Genomic DNA, 16,825 nt, shown 5'->3' with positions numbered 1-16,825 from the left:
TTTAACATCGCAAGCTTTGAACGCTAATGCAGGTTAAAAGTAGTAAGGCAATGCTTAGACCTATAACTTAAACAAAGTTGTACGCAAAGAAAACACCATCACAATAAAGCGACTTATAGGCTTTTTTGCTGGCCTAACTCTCTCATTGACCCCTGGGGCATTGTTTAACCTGGATGACCCCTTTAGGAAAGCAAACCAGACACCGTTTCTACTGAAAGGGGCTTCAGCCTCGGAATAAGGAGGCTATCTGTAGCCCATCCCCAGGGGAGGCATACCATTAAACTGCTTATAAAAGAAGAAAGTGGGAGAAAGGGAGGCAAGGAAGGAAGGAAGGCCAAGAGGAACGGAACATGTCAAGACGGACAGAGTTAAAACAGCATAGCCCACTCCTATTGAACTTCTCTGGCCACCATGACAGAACTCCTGTGGGTATGGGGAAGGACTCCCTGATATATCAGAAACATTCTCCAGAGGAGGCGTCTAGAGAATGTCAGTTCTGTCCAAGGCAGACATTCTCCAGCGAAAGGTCCTTCACCTCAGGGTCAATTCAATTTCATCTGTTCAGATCACCCACGCAAAGACTTACATCTTTCTGGGGGAGGTGGGTGGAGGGTTGCAGCAGAAAAACACAATCAATGGGGGCTAAACCTTGTTTAGGTACACACGTGCTCACAGAAACACACACACACACACACATCAGTGAAAGCTGCAGAGAATACTGGCAGAGATCACTAGTAAAAGTGGAAACAGACCTACAGATAAACAGCCAATGGCGACACGCTGTGCCTTTATCAGGGTTAAGGACTGGCTACTCCCTCTCATTCACATCTGCTTCGGAATGTTAATGAGAATTTCACTGATTGAGAATGTCTAAAAACTTCAGCGGATTCTCAGTCAGCCAGCTACACGACGTTATGACCATTAGGCTACGTCTCTTTTGGTACACCTCAACAAGGCATGACCACAGGCAACACACATAACCACAACATTTCACTTACCTCAAATATTCACAGTGAATAACGAAAACACGACTCTTGCTGGTTGTTAAAAGAAAGCATAGGTTTGTCGGACTTTCAACTTGACATAGTTTACTTGTTTAAAGCGATTACCATGGGAATTACGAAACTAACAGAACACCAATGGATCAGTGGACTCTTTTTTACACAAATCCGTCAGTTTCCCCAGAATTGTCAAGAGGAGTGTCCTTTCAAGCGAACATGTTTTCGAGCTAGGATTATTTGTAAAATCACTTAGCCGACACCAGTGATTAATTCAAACACTGTTTAAGGCATTTATGACAGGAAATATTGGCCTACATTGTCAGGTTTATACATTTGAATTAAATATTGGCCTACATTGTTAACTCATAAATATCACTAGCAGTTGTTACATTGGTATATCTATAGTGGGTAGCCTATTCATTCTGAGTCTATTCAAATGCATTACATCTCAAATAGGGCAACGAATGTGCTCGTTACATGACATGTAAATATGTAGGTCGCACCATATACTATAGTAACCGTGCCACATAACGTTAATACTTGGTGCGAACTATGTTTACGTTGACATTGTAGCGCGTAGGCGCATTACTACACAGTCATTAGACTGGTACATGTGCTTTAAGATCGCCTGCCGGGCGCAATTGCTGTTAACCATGCAGACAACACGCCCCTCTAGTAAAGGGAATAGCTGAGCGGGTCTCTGTGATTCAGCCACTGCGCACTGTGCTTGTGGGCTCCTTAGAACTCTCACTTTTACAGTTGAGGCTACACTTCATGCTCGGATAGTTCCAACAAAAACTACACTACCACAAGTATTATTAAACTCGGGAGAATGTATGTCGTCACGTCGAAACAAGGTTTCATTTTGAGTGACAGCTGTGTCGAGATGTTTTTACTTATTACGCAGCACATGACTCAAAGAAGTAAGGGTACTACTTACGCACTGCTTCTTGTTTAGGGTCTAGCCCAGTGGTTGTTTGTTGGAGTCTTCCTATTTTACTATGAAGAACCCAAACCCGCTGGTTTGTCGATACGATCTCATTCTCCAGCTCCTGAAACAAGGAGCAGGCGTGCTTGGCCAGGTCGGAAAGCTGTCGCAAGGTCCGTGATAAAGCCACATTGTTGATGGTGCACAGGTCCTCGAAAAGCAATCCCTCCTCATTGGGAATCGTATGCCTGCACAATAACTGAGGTTCTACGATCCTTTTGGCAAATGGCATTGTAACATGTGGCTGAAAAGAAATTCCCCGAAAACAGTTCAAAACTGCGATGGCCCCCCGTTAGTCCAGATCTTCTGAATTCAGTTGTGGGTCGTCCTCCATCCTTCTTTCACTCTAACACATACGGTCACACATACACTGTTCGGTGGTAACGCACCAAAATCCTACCCAGCTCCACTGCTCATCAGCAGCCTATTGGTGGTGTGTTTCTCAGTGGTTTAAAGTAAAGGTGGTTTTAAAAAAGACTGCGGCAAAACCCGGGATGGAGTTCTGGCGGAGCGGGGACGCGGAGTATGCGAGCGGAGTGTGAGGATCACATGGATCACACACAAAAACATAGAAACAATGAGTTTAAACTTGTCAACGATTTCCTAAAAAAAGTGTTTGATCATGTTTCATTAAAATACTGCAATAAACTCTCCCTGACACTGTCATCCAATCAGTTTTTTGCTGTAGTGTATTTCTATGAGGATTGAGGAAAATGCCCTATGTGCTGTGATCAGCAATAATATGGCACTGTTGGGTGGGACGACTGATAGGCGAATAAACTGAATCAATGAACAGAATGGAGTGTACAAGTCGTCTTTAACAAATGGGAATTATATCAAACGTTGAAGGTACATTGGGCTGCTAAATTCTCGATTCTTTAATGCGCCAGCTTGGGGCATCGCGCATGAATTGGACACCTCGCTTATTGAAGAGCTCAGTTGACTCCAACCACCTTATTTCTGGATTATAGAGTTTGAGAGATTCCTGTAGGGAGTCGTCATAGAAGCTTCATTCACATTTGCTGACTGCGGCTTTCTCTAAACCCTGGCTGACGAGTGCCAGAGTCGGAAGAGGTGACAGCCTCTAAGCCTTTCCTGTGGGTTGGCTAATGTCCGGAGTAGAACTGCCAGCTCGGCAAAGCCATATTTTCACAAAGGGACAGTCCCGTCATCACCGAATATCGGGCGTGTTGAGAGTATATGTTTTTTCTTGCCATTATTCCAGGACAGAATTCCATGTCCATCCCATTGTGTGGTTATGCATAATGAAAGCCGCAGTTTTATCAGTACGACCAAAATCTTGCAAGGGTTTGATGTGATTGTTTCAGCCAAAAGTAACAGAATGTGCTGCAGGTGAGTTTGATTTAAATAAAATTGAAATGAATTGCAAATAATGCAGAAATTCCACAACTTTAGCGTTTTTTGCGTAAATATTGCAGTAGTAAGAGAAAATTGCAATACCAATTACAATTGTGGAAAATACTTGAATTTGTGTGAATTTGAGAAAAGGCAAAATTCTGGAGGGACTGATTTATAAAAGTACCACATGGCAGAAACGAATTTAACGCCACTCTCTAATAGAGTGTTAAATAAAAGCTGTAAAACAACAGTGTAAGATTCATATACACAAACATCCAGGCATTACCACTTTGAAGGCCCCTCTAGTGGTGAAAATTGTGCTCTAAATAATACATTTATGCGACTGATCTCACAAAGTGAAAGTGTAAGGAGATTTTAAAATGAGATATGACAGGCATACACACACACACTCTCTCTGAATAACTTTTGCATGCAGCTGTTGTCTTATAATGAAAGCCACTGACAGATTTAAGTTATAGTTAGATCTCATAATATCCGAGTCTACAAATAGAAAACTCAGTTCAGTGTCCTGAGAGAATGGTTAGATCAAGTTAAGGATGGTAAGAGGTCAGAACATGTGAACTTGAGAGTAGACCACTTGAGTTAGTGGTAGAAAAACAACAACAAAAACAACAATGCTACTACTCCCACTTCTACTACTACCATTTCTACTACTACTACTACAATTACTACTGATAATATCTTTCAACAATCTCAATGGATATCAGAATTTCATATTCACCACAGGTGAAGTGTAGCCAGCAGCATATTCAGGGAAAGTTTTCAACATGCTACAGCGCCCAGCAGTAAGAATATGGTATGGAGGTTTCTATAGAAACAGGATGATACAGCCACATTACAGGACCATTTCTCATGCAAGATTAGATGACACCACAGTTGGAGCATCCTGCTCAAATGAGCTGTGACATTACCATGGCATTTACAGTACAGCTGCATTGGGTGATGAATTCAGAGAATAACAGACACAAATGCATGACATGTTCAAACACATTGAGGGTTACACGTACAGCACATGCATGGAGAAAAAAAACACACACACACACACACACACACACACACACACACACACACACACACACACACACGCATACACACACACACACACACACACACACACACACACATTCACGCATACACACACACACACACACACATACACACTCACACACATGCATACACACAACATATATGCGCACACATACAAACACTGTACACACGTACACTTTGAACAGTCTTTTATGGGCTTTGTATCCCCTCATATCTCTCTTTCCTGGTAACAATAAAATAGGTTTATAAGGACACTGAACAGGCTGAACTGAGAAAGGAGGAAGAGGATGACAAGGAAGAGAGGAGAGGGAATGCCGTTTCATGATAGCCTCTTTCATCAACTCTGGGCTGGGCTACAGCACATGTGTGGCCAACCTCTCTGTTGTGTGTCTGTCACATGTACAGAGGCTGCCAGAGCCAGGGGAGAGTGAGCGAGAGACAGAGAGAAAAAGAGAAAAAGAGAAAGAGAGATACACCCACACACAGACAGAGAGAGGGGAAAGAGACAGATAGAGAGGGAGACCTGTCTTCAACTCTCCAGTGAGTACTGGAGTGCTGATAGTGCCTGGCAGCTGATAGGGGATGTCAAGCTTTTAGAGGGAGACTGGGTGCTGTTGCTAGGCTGACGCCGGGCTGATAGCCTCCTAGCTCGTCCAAGGATTCGAATATGCGGCCAGCGTAGGCTTTAGACAGAGTGAACAGTCGGGTTCCCCTCACTCGGGCTATTTCTGGGCGAGTGCTGAGTGAGGAGGGTCGGGGAATGCAGCCACAAGCTGAGCGACCTCTGACCCTTGTTGGTGGTGGCTTTGTGTCCCAGCTGCCCATGTGATTTGTGTGTGTATGAGTGTGTTTGAGAGCATGTGTGGATGTGAATGAGAGTGTGTGTATGGGGTAGGGCTGGGAGGGGGGGTTAGGTAGCATGAAGGGGGTGATAGGGATGGAGTTGGGTGGGTGGGTGCGGGAAACGGGGCTGCCAGTTGAAGAATTTGTGATTGCTGGTCCAGGGGGTTCAAGCAAGCATGACAAGAATCTCCCGTGAAAGATGCCGCTGACCCCTCTGATCTTCACACTCAATGAAAGGCTTTCCCACAGCCATTTCCCCTGAACACACACACACACACACACACACACACACACACACACACACACACACAAACTCACACACTCACACACTCACACACTCACACACACACACACACACACACACACACACACAAACACACTCACACTCACACACACACACACACACACATTCCTTTTTTGTTTAGAAAACAAGCTGAACAAAAAGACGAACAGAAGAAGGAAGAAACTGGCAAACACGGGTCCTCTGTGGGCATCCTATATTCAAGGCGGCGAGATGAGAGCGAAAGCAAACGATTTAAGACTTAATGAGAAAAGAGGCCTATCTCCAAGAGATATGACTGAACTAAGATTGAACCCCGCGCAGTAGCTGTTTATGGGACTGGTATCCTGGCAGAAAAGGGGAGAAAATCCACAAACACGTGACCTAAATCCTCATCCATACGCTTTGTGCGCATTGCTGTTTGTATGGGGTTTTTTTTTTTTGTCAAGGGGGGGTGGGGAAGCAGGGGGATGGGTATCCAACTGCTATGGGAGTTATTAAAAATGAATCAGAAAGTGTTCAGTGGGGCTAGAGGGTGTTTTGCGGGGTGTGGTGGGGGGAGTTGGGTGGGGGTGGCTCAGTCAGCGAGTGCAGCTTGACGGAGGATTGTGACGCATATGGTGTGACGCCACTCTTTGATCTTGAATCTAAAACCTCAGATCGGGCTATAATAAGAAACCGGAGCAGCAGTCATCGAAAGGTCTTCATTAAACCCACCAAACTCTTTTATTCCTCGTCTTTTCTTTGCCCCCTCTCACTCGTTCTTTCTGATTTCCGCTTGCTTTCCCACGGTAGTTCATCCTCTGCATCGCTATTTCTTCTTCATCCTCTTCTTCCTCTCTTCTGCCTTTTGTCAATCACAAGATGAATCTCAACCTTCTGTCTCAGCCATAACTAGGGTGACTAGTTTGATATAATGTCTATCTAACCTTTCGGCTCGTAAACACCTGTGAAAGTTTGATTTTTATGCCGTAGCAGAGGAGTTTACCGGCCCCACATCAGCACAGTTTGATTGACGGCCGTCGCAGCCTCTTGATGACCACCTTCACTGCTTTCTTCTCAGCCAGTGGATGAAAGCCAGGCTTTTAGAAAAGCTTGCCAGGAGCCAGGTTGCTGCTATTTATGTAGCACTATTAAATGCTATTGATGTAGCACTATTAAATGCTATTGATGTAGCACTATTAAATGCTATTTATGTAGCACTATTAAATGCTATTGATGTAGCACTATTAAATGTAGTAGAAATGTGCCGGGTGGGTAAAAGAACACATAACCCTACCACGTAACTCAAATGACCAACGAAGGGTTAAAATGCGGTGCAGTACAACGCAAAGTGGGACACCTGGTCACCCAGGCCATAACCACGTGGCAAAACCCCACTCCCGTGTGGATTCACTGGTGGGACCTGCTTTATGACATCAAGTAGTATAGCCTTCCTCAGGATGATGTGCAGCACCCATTCAAATAAATGGCTCTCTACTTCATTACAAAACGTCATTCACCTTCTCTTTAGTTCAATGTTTGTGGTTACAACACAATGAAGGTGCGGGTTCAGACCTGACTGTTGTTTGCGCCTCGTCTCTCAGTGCACAGCATGGGCTCCAAAGCAAACATCCGCCGGCACATGGAACCAATCAGTGTGATGCTCCACAGACAAATCCATCACTGTTAGACCACGGAGAGAAAATTCAGCTCCAGGTCTCGCTGACCTGTAATGATAGATCAGCCACCAGCACATGGGGTGACATTTGTATACAGAGAAATATGGACCTTGTAAACTGTCAAATGCTTGAGTTGAGTTGAGAGCGTCCTACACCAAAAGCGATCATGCTGCCCGTGCCAATAAAATAGCAATTGTCAATGCAATTGCCAATAGTTTTTTTTTTAAATGTAGTTTCCTGTGCTGTTCAAAAACAGATTGTGGCCTTTCCTTGCCAAGGACATTGAGTAACATTAAAAGAGGTTAGGCTGGTTTAGGCCTGAGACGTGTATTGTTAACATGATTATTGGTGGAGCTTATAATTTAGTACACATCTAAGGTTAAATCAGTAATCATTCAGAAAAACACATGTCTTCACAAACTATTTTATTGAGCCACATAGTGGAAACATGGTCAGGTTTCTCTATGTACACATGAGATGTATCAAAAAATAAGGCCAAAATGCAAGCTTGGCCAATACATTCATTTTGCATAGAAAATAATCAAGCACATACAGGCATTGCTTTTTTAGAAAAAAATACATTTCTTTCAAACATTCGTAATTCATATTTTTGTTTTGGGTACTTTTCACAGATTTTGTTTGTTCAAATCAAATCACTGCCCTTTAATCAAGACCATCTATTGTCACCATAATTACTCTCACTTTCTCTTATAGAATGTTGTCCAGGAGAAAACAGAACACTGCACAACAAGAACAACAACAAGAACAACAACAACACATCTAAGAAAATAAATAAACATCATGAACATTGAAGGAATAATTTGGAAGTAAAAATGTGGGGGGAAAAAGAATCAAAACAAGACTTTCTTGCAACATTAAACACATTTAATCAATCATTCTCTATCACTTTCATCTCAGAGATATGCTCACTGTGCAAAGGTCATTCAAGAGTAAAGCATCAATGTCTATGTACAATCTAAGAAATATAACATTGCATATGCACCCAACATTTGCCCTGCCACGGAACATGCTCTCTGAGTGTTTTCTGTCAAAAATGAAAATAATTTGTTTTTACTGTTCAGAGTTCTGTACAAACACACAAACACACACACACACACACCAGCACATTACTGTTAGGGATACATGGCTAGCACCATCGTTAATTTTTTGCAAACATACACATACCCTCAAACACACACACACACACACATTCAGGTTTGGTGACTTAACCTGCACCATTTGAATATGGATGCATTACTCTGTGAAGTGTACTGATCTCTGCAGCAGTGACAGGCTAGAGGCACTAGCGTTACCTGGCAGACAGGGGAGTCTGTCTGGCCAGTGTGAGAGCATGGTGCTAGAGACAGGCTGTGCTGAACATGTTTCACTTCAGGACTCTATCATTACCCATCAACACAACTCAAAATCAGGCAGAAGTACGAAACAGTTTCAACGACACAATAACATCAATCTGCAAGTCAGCATGACAGGGACACATTAAAAAGCCCTTTAACGCCGTATATGTAACAGTCATTGTGGACAGTCACACTAAAACAACGAGAGCATAGTAGGTTAGGTTATTATATTGTACCTTGAGCTACTAGTTTCATTTTGACCAGTTCTTCTCTTCAATGACCTCGGTACCTCCGGCACCTCCTGGGTCTTTGTGCTACAGAGATTGGGGAATGCCACTTTAGACAACTTGTGATTACAGAGCAGTTTAGCCTCATTACCATTTATCAACAGATATTTCAGAGCGAATCCTCTGAGATAAAAAATTCCAGTCAGTCAGTCAGTCAGTCAGTCAGTCCTTTGAGCTAGTGTCAGACATCAGAGACATGGCTGCTCTGCTGCTGTGTTGGAAGGAAGCTCTTTGAGTGTGACATCTTGGCTGCTGACTTCCGTTTGTGTGTTGTGAAGGGGACATTTCTGGGCCACATAGGTGGAGGCTATGCTTTGACTGCTGTCTCGGCAGTGACACGGCGTGGCAGACCAGGTCACGAGGAGGTCAAAGGTCGGAGAACCTCCAGCTGGGACTCCAGAGTCACTCGCTCCTGATGAACCACCTGTGAGAAAGAGAGAGAGAGAGAGAGAAACAGACAGATTTAATAAATCTGATCCTCCTTCAAGAAAGTGATCAAACATAACAGCATTTATTGAATTCAGGAGCAAGTACAGTGGTTGACGTTGAGTGAAGCCTCGCGACTGCTCCACACTACTGTGCACACTACAGCCTCTCTCCTCCACCTAGTTCTGATCTGCCACAAAAAAAAGCTCCGAGGTGGTGATGACTCGTCATGAGAAGTGGCCCATCAGAGTTGCCCTCTGACCCCTCCCGTGACACTTCAGTCAGACCAGGGTGTCTGTGTCTTTGTCAAACTGCCTCTCCAGCGCATGAGGACCTCCTGCTGTCCTCCATGGCCATCCTGATAAACACACACACATACACAGAGCTAACCTCTGTAGCTGGAGTCAGGGAGATTTTTAGTAGGTCAGCGCTAATGTTTCAGCAATGACCTGTGACCGGCATCTCTGAAGCTGTCAATCTGCCTCCATTATAGAAATCAATATCGAGTATCAATGACAGGCGAGAGTGTGGGGCTGTCGTGGCAAGAGCTGGGGCTAGATGAAGTGGCTTCCTCTGCTAGATGTTGGGTTGTGTGTGTGTGTGTGTCTGTGTGTGTGTGTGTGTGTGTGTGTGTGTGTGTGTGTGTGTGTGTGTGTGTGTGTGTGTGTGTGTGTGTGTGTGTGTGTGTGTGTGTGTGTGTGTGTGTGTGTGTGTGTGTGGAGGGGGGGGTGGATTGTCAGGAGAGGCTGTATTTCAGAGCAGCACAGTTTTAATGATGCCTGTCTTTGCTTCTACACCATGTCCCAATGAGCGGGCAGACAACAGATGAGTGTCTGCTTGTCATACCAGCTTATGGTCCCCAGACTCAGTCTGCCTGGCTCTGTAGCTGGAAAACACAGAGGACCTGGGACACACACACACGCACGCAGACACGCACACGCACACGCACACACTCACACACGCACTCACACACACACACACACACACACACACACACACACACACACACACACACACACACACACACACAGAGCTTTCTCTTTCGGTATTCATCTTGGACTTAAATGCTATTTCTTACTCCTGGCACTTTCCCTTTGCACACACACACACACACACACACACACACACACACACACTCTCTCACCCCTGGCACTTTTGCATTGCACCAACTCTCTCTTTCTCTCTCTCATTATCTCTCTCTCTCTCTCTCTCTCTCTCTCTCACACACACACACACACACACACACACACACAGCCCAGCTGCTGCATACTCTATTTTAAAAAGGCCAGTTGTAAATGCCGTGGGCTTTGGGGTATTTTGAGAAAGCATGGGCTCTCCACGGAGAGCTGGGGAATGTGAATGCCTGTGCATTCAGAGGTAGACACTCAGTAATGTATGGTATGCAGATGCAACCTCGAGTGAAACTCACTTGAACAGAGTCTTCCACAGGTGGTAAAGAGCTACTGATCCATCTGTGAGCACGTGCGGAGGCCAAAGAGGATATGTATAGACTGGAGGCCTGACACTTGAGTGTGTTTCAAACCTGATAGGGGCTGCGAGAACAGCACCTCGTTTTGGGCCTCAGCGGTACCGTAGCTACACAAGATCTTGAGCATGTGGAGGGATGGAGAGCGGAGCAGGACAAAAGGCACGATGCATGCCTCTTACTCTTACGTATGTCCGTGTGCACACACATGTGGATCAGGGTTTCCGTTAGCCGGTAATTACCGTTTGTTTTGTCTGTGTAAAACTGTTTAAAAAAAAAAAGAATTTAAAAAACGAAACAAATTACAAAACTAAAAAAAGTTCGGTCATAATGCTCATACAAAACGTAGCTATAATGTAGGCTATCCCTAAACAGGCCATTTGTGTTTTGACAGTGAAACAGCATATTAAGAGCCTACAGTACTTTTTTTACCAAAAGGGTGCGACCTCCACTGAAGTGATGCCTGGATCAACAGCCGCACCTCTCATTGATGCCAAGCGTTCACAATGAGATGTGATGGCAGTGATGACGGCACTAGACGGTTATGGGGTTTAATTTCTGTGTTTATTTACGAGTTCAGCAAGCTGAACCCTGGCTGGGCTACACTGCCTAAAGTTGCCTTTGTTCTGCCTGTGTCAAGAGGGCCAGCAGGGCGTTCTTTCTGCAGAATCGAATTAAGACGGCGGAATGAGTGGCTGGGTTTCCATCAAACTTATTTGCATATTGTAAGCTCACTCGTTAAAGTTCTGCGATTCTGTGCATGTTTTCATGTGTTATGACACTTTCCTGATCAAGAGAGGAGTTGTAAACAGTTATGGGTTCAGAATGTACAGTTGTCAGGGCAACTTTACCAGAAATACCCTAATAAAACTCGCCGCAAATGAGATTCACTGCGATTAAACTTGTTTCTGTCAACCAAAATCAGATTATACCTTATGCAAATCAGGAATTAATCCACCAACCTTCCTGCGAATACATTTCTTATTCATCTCTTATTCTTAGAAGATTTTAAGTGTTTCCACTTCAAATGGCCAGCAGATGACTTGATAAAAAAAAGACCTGGTAGCTTATAGGCTCCATTTGATGCCAAGTAGGATTACCCTTTTTTAAACAGGCTATAGATGTTACAGGTTACAGATGTTTCATAATAGCCTACATTTTAGCGGCTAATGTTGAGGTTTTGCTCAATCGTTACTGTTAGTTTTGCTTAATCGTTACTGTTCATTAAATAGTCAGACTGATTTGAGGTCGCTGTCATTCTTTCGTCAACCTCGGTGTACATTCTATTTGCATTGGTAAAATAGACTATCATTGAAACATGACTGGTAAGTTTTACATTTGTCGGGTAAAATTAATTCTTTCCAGACACCGATCCATCAAGAAAAAAATCCTAGTGGCAACCCTGATATGTGTCTGTGCTTATTTGTGCACATGGGTGTGTGTCTGTCTGTGTGTGTGGGGGTGTTTAGAAGGACACGTGTCATTTCAGGCACTGAAGGCATTGAATGACAAGTGACAGAGGTAGCCCTCACTACACAAACTAAACACAGAGACCTCTCTGTGGGCATATATGGATGTGACATGATCCAGCGCTGGCTCAGGGTAACATCCGTCTCAGATAGCTTCACCACTGTAAATACCTACTCAGTTACTGCACCCAAAGTGTACTCCACCGTGCGTGATGGAGCCGGGAGCGTCCATTTGCACAGTATACGCAGGCACGCAAACGTGTGCATTCAGGTGCGGTTATAGCGTCCATTTGCACAGTATATGCAGGCACGCAAACGTGTGCATTCAGGTGCGGTTGTGCACGCGTGTCGTATGTGAGGAGTGGATGGGCACACATAAGTCCGTGCGTGTGACACTGGCATGAACTCTGAGTGACCCAGCGGAGTGGGAGTGGGGGGAGGGGTGGCATTGAGGCGTGTGTTAGGGCTGGCGCGATGTGCCCTGTTTGGACATATCAGAGAGGGTGGGTGTGTGGGGGACTGGGGGGCTGGGGGGTGTTTGGAGAGCATGGCAGTCTGTTGTTTACCCCCACATGAAACACACACACACCTATAGGATCCCAGTGCCACTGCGTGTGGATTAAGTAAGAGCTATCTGGACAGATGCAGCAGAGCAGTGACAGTGAGACACAGAGATACAGTAGAAGAGAAGAATGAGGGAGTGAGTGAGTGAGTGAGAGAAAAAAAATAAAGACATAAAAGTCAAAACATGACCCATGGGTGACAAGATAAAGGAGTGAATGAGAGAGAGGCCAAAGAACATACGAGTCTCTTTTACATGAAGATCTGTTCGAACAAATGTGTAGAAGAAGCTGTGAAAAGGAGGGAAAAGATGGGGAGTTAGAACAGAGACACATGAGGGACAGAAAGAGAGTAAGGGACAGACAGATAGAGAGAGAGAGAGAGAGAGAGAGAGAGAGAGAGAGAGAGAGAGCGAGAGAGAGGGAGAGAGAGATAGAGAGAGAGAGAGAGAGAGAGAGGAGTGTGATTCACACCTTGAGCTTCTGCTGGAGCTCACTGTTGAGGCGGGTCAGCACGGCGTTTGCTTCCTTGTTCTTCCTGATGGCTGTCTGGATCTCTCGCTTCTGCCTGGGGGCCAACCTGCCCCGCAAAACACAAAATGGCACTCGAGTCAGTGTTTAGAATGACCTCAGAACTACCTCATAACATTACTAGTGCTGGTATTAATAATATTACGTTAGTGGTCTGACTGCAGGTGCGGGGAATGTGAGCGAGGATTGTTGCTATGAGTATGGAATCAGCCGTACTTCCTATTTTGTGTAATCCTTCCACACATGGTCAAATGATGGAGAGAAAGACATCTAGTCATTTGTCGTGTTGTCTGCATGTAAGCTGTGCCTCAAGCGTTGTGCACCAATTTGACACCTTTCAGATGTTTGTGGGGAGCACACTTTGGCATGTTCAAGCCAGAAAGGAGTTGGGAAAGTCCTTGTACACCTGAACTATGTATGTATGTACTGTATGTATGTATGTATGTATGTATGTATGTAGATATGTATGTATGTATGGATGGATGTATGTATGTAAGTAAGTGTGTTTGCAAGCATACTGAAGAATGCGTGTTTTGTATGTGTGTTGAGTGTGCTTACTGTGTTCCATTGACGGATTTCTTAGGGATTTATTAGTCCCATATGTGTGAGGTATGTGTGTGTGACAGGCTATTTGCCTAGGGGCTACGCAGAGGGCTAACGCTAAAGTGGGGAGAAGTGTTCGTGAGCTTGGCTATTTATATTTGTCAATTACAGAGAGATGGTGGGGGAGGGTCACAGGCATCCTATAGGGGAGGTGTGATGTGTATGTTGATTGAGTGAGTGTTTATGTGTATGAATTTCCTCCATCTACACATACAGATATGAATCATTATCGAATATCCCCCTCCACACACACACACACACACACACACACAGACAGACACACACACACACAGACACACACAGACACACACACACACACACACACACACACACACACACCATCCACCATGAGGCCGTGCATGAGTCGTCCTGCTAGGTCAACATTTACACACCTCAGCAAACAGCGGGATCACCTTACTCCCACACGCCACAAGGTCAGAGGTCAAGAATATGCTGAAAAGGCCGCTGCCAGAACGCTCACGCAGATAATAACCAGCAAAGCAGCGCTCTCTTTATGCTGTGCTATTCAGCGTCCTCCCTCAGCGCTGAACCACACGGGACATCCACTCCCTGTCTGAGCTGCACTGCACCGCCCCACCCAACCATCCAAACCCAGGCTCCAGCATTTCAGCTTTGAGTCGTCCAACTGACGCACAGACCCTGCTGACTAACTCAAGAATTTAGAGATTTCATTTTAAGGTTATTTTTTCAAGAATGTAGCTATTTCAAAATTTTTATACAGCTATTTCTGAGGCTTAAACTGTTTTGCCGAACAGATATAATAATATGACAATATTAATGAATCATTATAGACCAATATTAGTGGGATGGGATTATGGGATGTCTCCATACTTCTGTGCTGGTTTGGTGGTGGCGGTGGCGGTGGGTGTTGAGGGGTAGGGGGTGCTGGCGGGTGTTGAGGGGTAGGGGGCGCTGGCGGGTGGCGTGGCGTCTAGGTTCTGACTCTCTGGCCGGTACTTCCTGCGCACTGGCTTCTGAGGGGCGTGGCCCTGGGTGCCCACTGAAGGCTCCTGGGAAATATGACAGGATATTATCGTAAGATCACATTAGACACACACACACACACAAACATACATACAGAGAGACACACACACACATAACGACACATAAACTCAATACATTCAAAATAGCCCCAAAACACAGATCTACCGGCCCTATCCCACACACACATACAAACAGTTTTAATATCAATGCATGTCATTTACTACAGTTTGATAGTGGAACTGACTCTTCAACTGCAAGGAAACATTATTAAATTGCTCTATTATACAAATTACATTAGTCTATAAAACAAATATAACTACATGTTAAGACCTATGCTGACTTGGGAGTTGTGTGAAGATTGGTGCCCATTGGATGGTTGAGCCCCTGAGTGAGTGACTGGTATGAGAAGCTGTCGGTGGTAGGGGGGCTCCCACCCAAGTCTCAGAGGCCCAGGAGTCAGGGCTGCTGAGTGCTGTTGATGGGGGAGAGGAGATGGGGCTTACCGCTTTGGGTGGTCCCAGGTCCTCTGTGCTGGGGCCTGCTGCCCTACGGAGGGGACTCTGATTCTGGTTCTCAGGGTGTACACCTGCCTCCTCCTAAACCACACACACACACACACACACACACACACACACACACACACACACACACACACACACACACACACACACACACACACATGTACACATACAAACACACACACACATACAAAGAAAGAGAAATAGAAATACTTTTTTATCACGCCTAAGAGCACGTGAGCACCCAGACAGTTCAGGCATTTTGAGCTCCAACAGACAGAAATCTCTCTTCAGCCAAACCCTGTTGGAAAAGGACAACTCACTACCCACTCTGCGTCACTGTGTTTCCAGCCCCAAAGACTGGGCCCTCGCGGCCATGTCAGCAGCACCTGAATCAGATCCGGATGTGTCCGTCTGAGCGCCGGGCCAGCAGTTACGCAGCCCACGAGGACCGCGCACGTGTTTAACATCGCTCTTTGGCGCGAGCGCTCACAGGAAACCGACCCCTTAAACGCGTGAGGCTGAGTTGCGTGTGCGCCGAGAGAGAGAGAGAGAGAGAGAGAAAGCCCGCGAGAGCCACTGAGCGTGGTTAAAGTGGGCCATTTAACCTCAACTCTGTCGACCCCGGAGGAAGGCCCCATGAATAAAAAAAAATTGCGACGAGTGAAATACGGTCCAATTTAACGTCGCTAAATCAGATCGGGGGGCTTTTTTTTCCGAGCAGGAGATTTAGGAGCCTCCCGCCGCCTCCCCGTTAACTACCCCTGGAGAGGAAGCATGATGGATGAGGTCTCTTTTCCTCCGATCTCTTTTAGGCCGTGACAGACGCTCCTCCTCCGCTGAGTGGCATATATCACGGTGTCTGCAGGCCAGAGAGTCACTCAGAGATGGTGCAATTTGAATGGCTAAACAGCCGCAGGTGGGACGAGAAGGCAGCAGACTGTAGAATCCAAAGCTATGATGTGGCGTGGAGAAAAACACATGGGAAGAAGAGGAGGGAATGTCTACACAACCGTCTTGATCATATTATTATGACTTTAAAGACATGGGCAGCTAAAACATTTCAGACAGCTAAAGAGGGAATCTTATGATGATGTTATACATCAGGTATTTATAGCATTACATCTATACAGTTTAGGAAACTTCTCAATGCCTGCTCATAAATATTACATACTATAAATGATCAAGTGGTGTGACTAAATGTATCATGTACAGTGTAATTATCCACTCACTGTAACTCACTGGCGTACCACAGGCAGTACATGACCTCATCTGTTGTAAATACAGTATCATGTTACCATTTAATCTGCACACTCTTAAAGTCTCTGTGGTATGCCTAGTCATGTGGTCCTATTTGGCATGTAGGAAGAAAGAAAGAACGAACG

General features: G+C 45.1%; 2 protein-coding genes across 7 annotated transcripts in view; both read right to left on the bottom strand.

Annotated features, from left to right (window-relative positions):
- The window catches only part of nhsa (Nance-Horan syndrome a (congenital cataracts and dental anomalies)), an 86,179-nt gene extending 83,735 nt beyond the window's left edge, over window positions 1-2,444 (bottom strand). For all 5 annotated transcript variants that reach the window (XM_031575186.2, XM_031575185.2, XM_031575188.2 and 2 more), the window contains exon 1: window positions 1,942-2,444. In XM_031575186.2, coding sequence (XP_031431046.1) covers window positions 1,942-2,221 — 280 coding nt within the window. In that variant the 5' untranslated portion in view covers window positions 2,222-2,444. The remainder of the gene's footprint in view (window positions 1-1,941) is intronic.
- Window positions 2,445-7,612: 5,168 nt separating this feature from the next.
- reps2 (RALBP1 associated Eps domain containing 2) overlaps window positions 7,613-16,825 on the bottom strand; it is a 35,009-nt gene continuing 25,796 nt past the window's right edge. For both annotated transcript variants that reach the window (XM_031575180.2, XM_031575182.2), the window contains exons 16-19: window positions 15,426-15,518; window positions 14,770-14,948; window positions 13,258-13,363; window positions 7,613-9,266 (exon numbers count right to left, since the gene is read on the bottom strand). In XM_031575180.2, coding sequence (XP_031431040.1) covers window positions 9,198-9,266; window positions 13,258-13,363; window positions 14,770-14,948; window positions 15,426-15,518 — 447 coding nt within the window. In that variant the 3' untranslated portion in view covers window positions 7,613-9,197. The remainder of the gene's footprint in view (window positions 9,267-13,257; window positions 13,364-14,769; window positions 14,949-15,425; window positions 15,519-16,825) is intronic.

This window comes from Clupea harengus, chromosome 10 (genome assembly GCF_900700415.2).
Source record: "Clupea harengus chromosome 10, Ch_v2.0.2, whole genome shotgun sequence".
Taxonomy (NCBI): domain Eukaryota; kingdom Metazoa; phylum Chordata; class Actinopteri; order Clupeiformes; family Clupeidae; genus Clupea; species Clupea harengus.
Note: the sequence above shows the minus strand (reverse complement) of the source record. Positions and strands in the feature narration are given on the sequence as shown.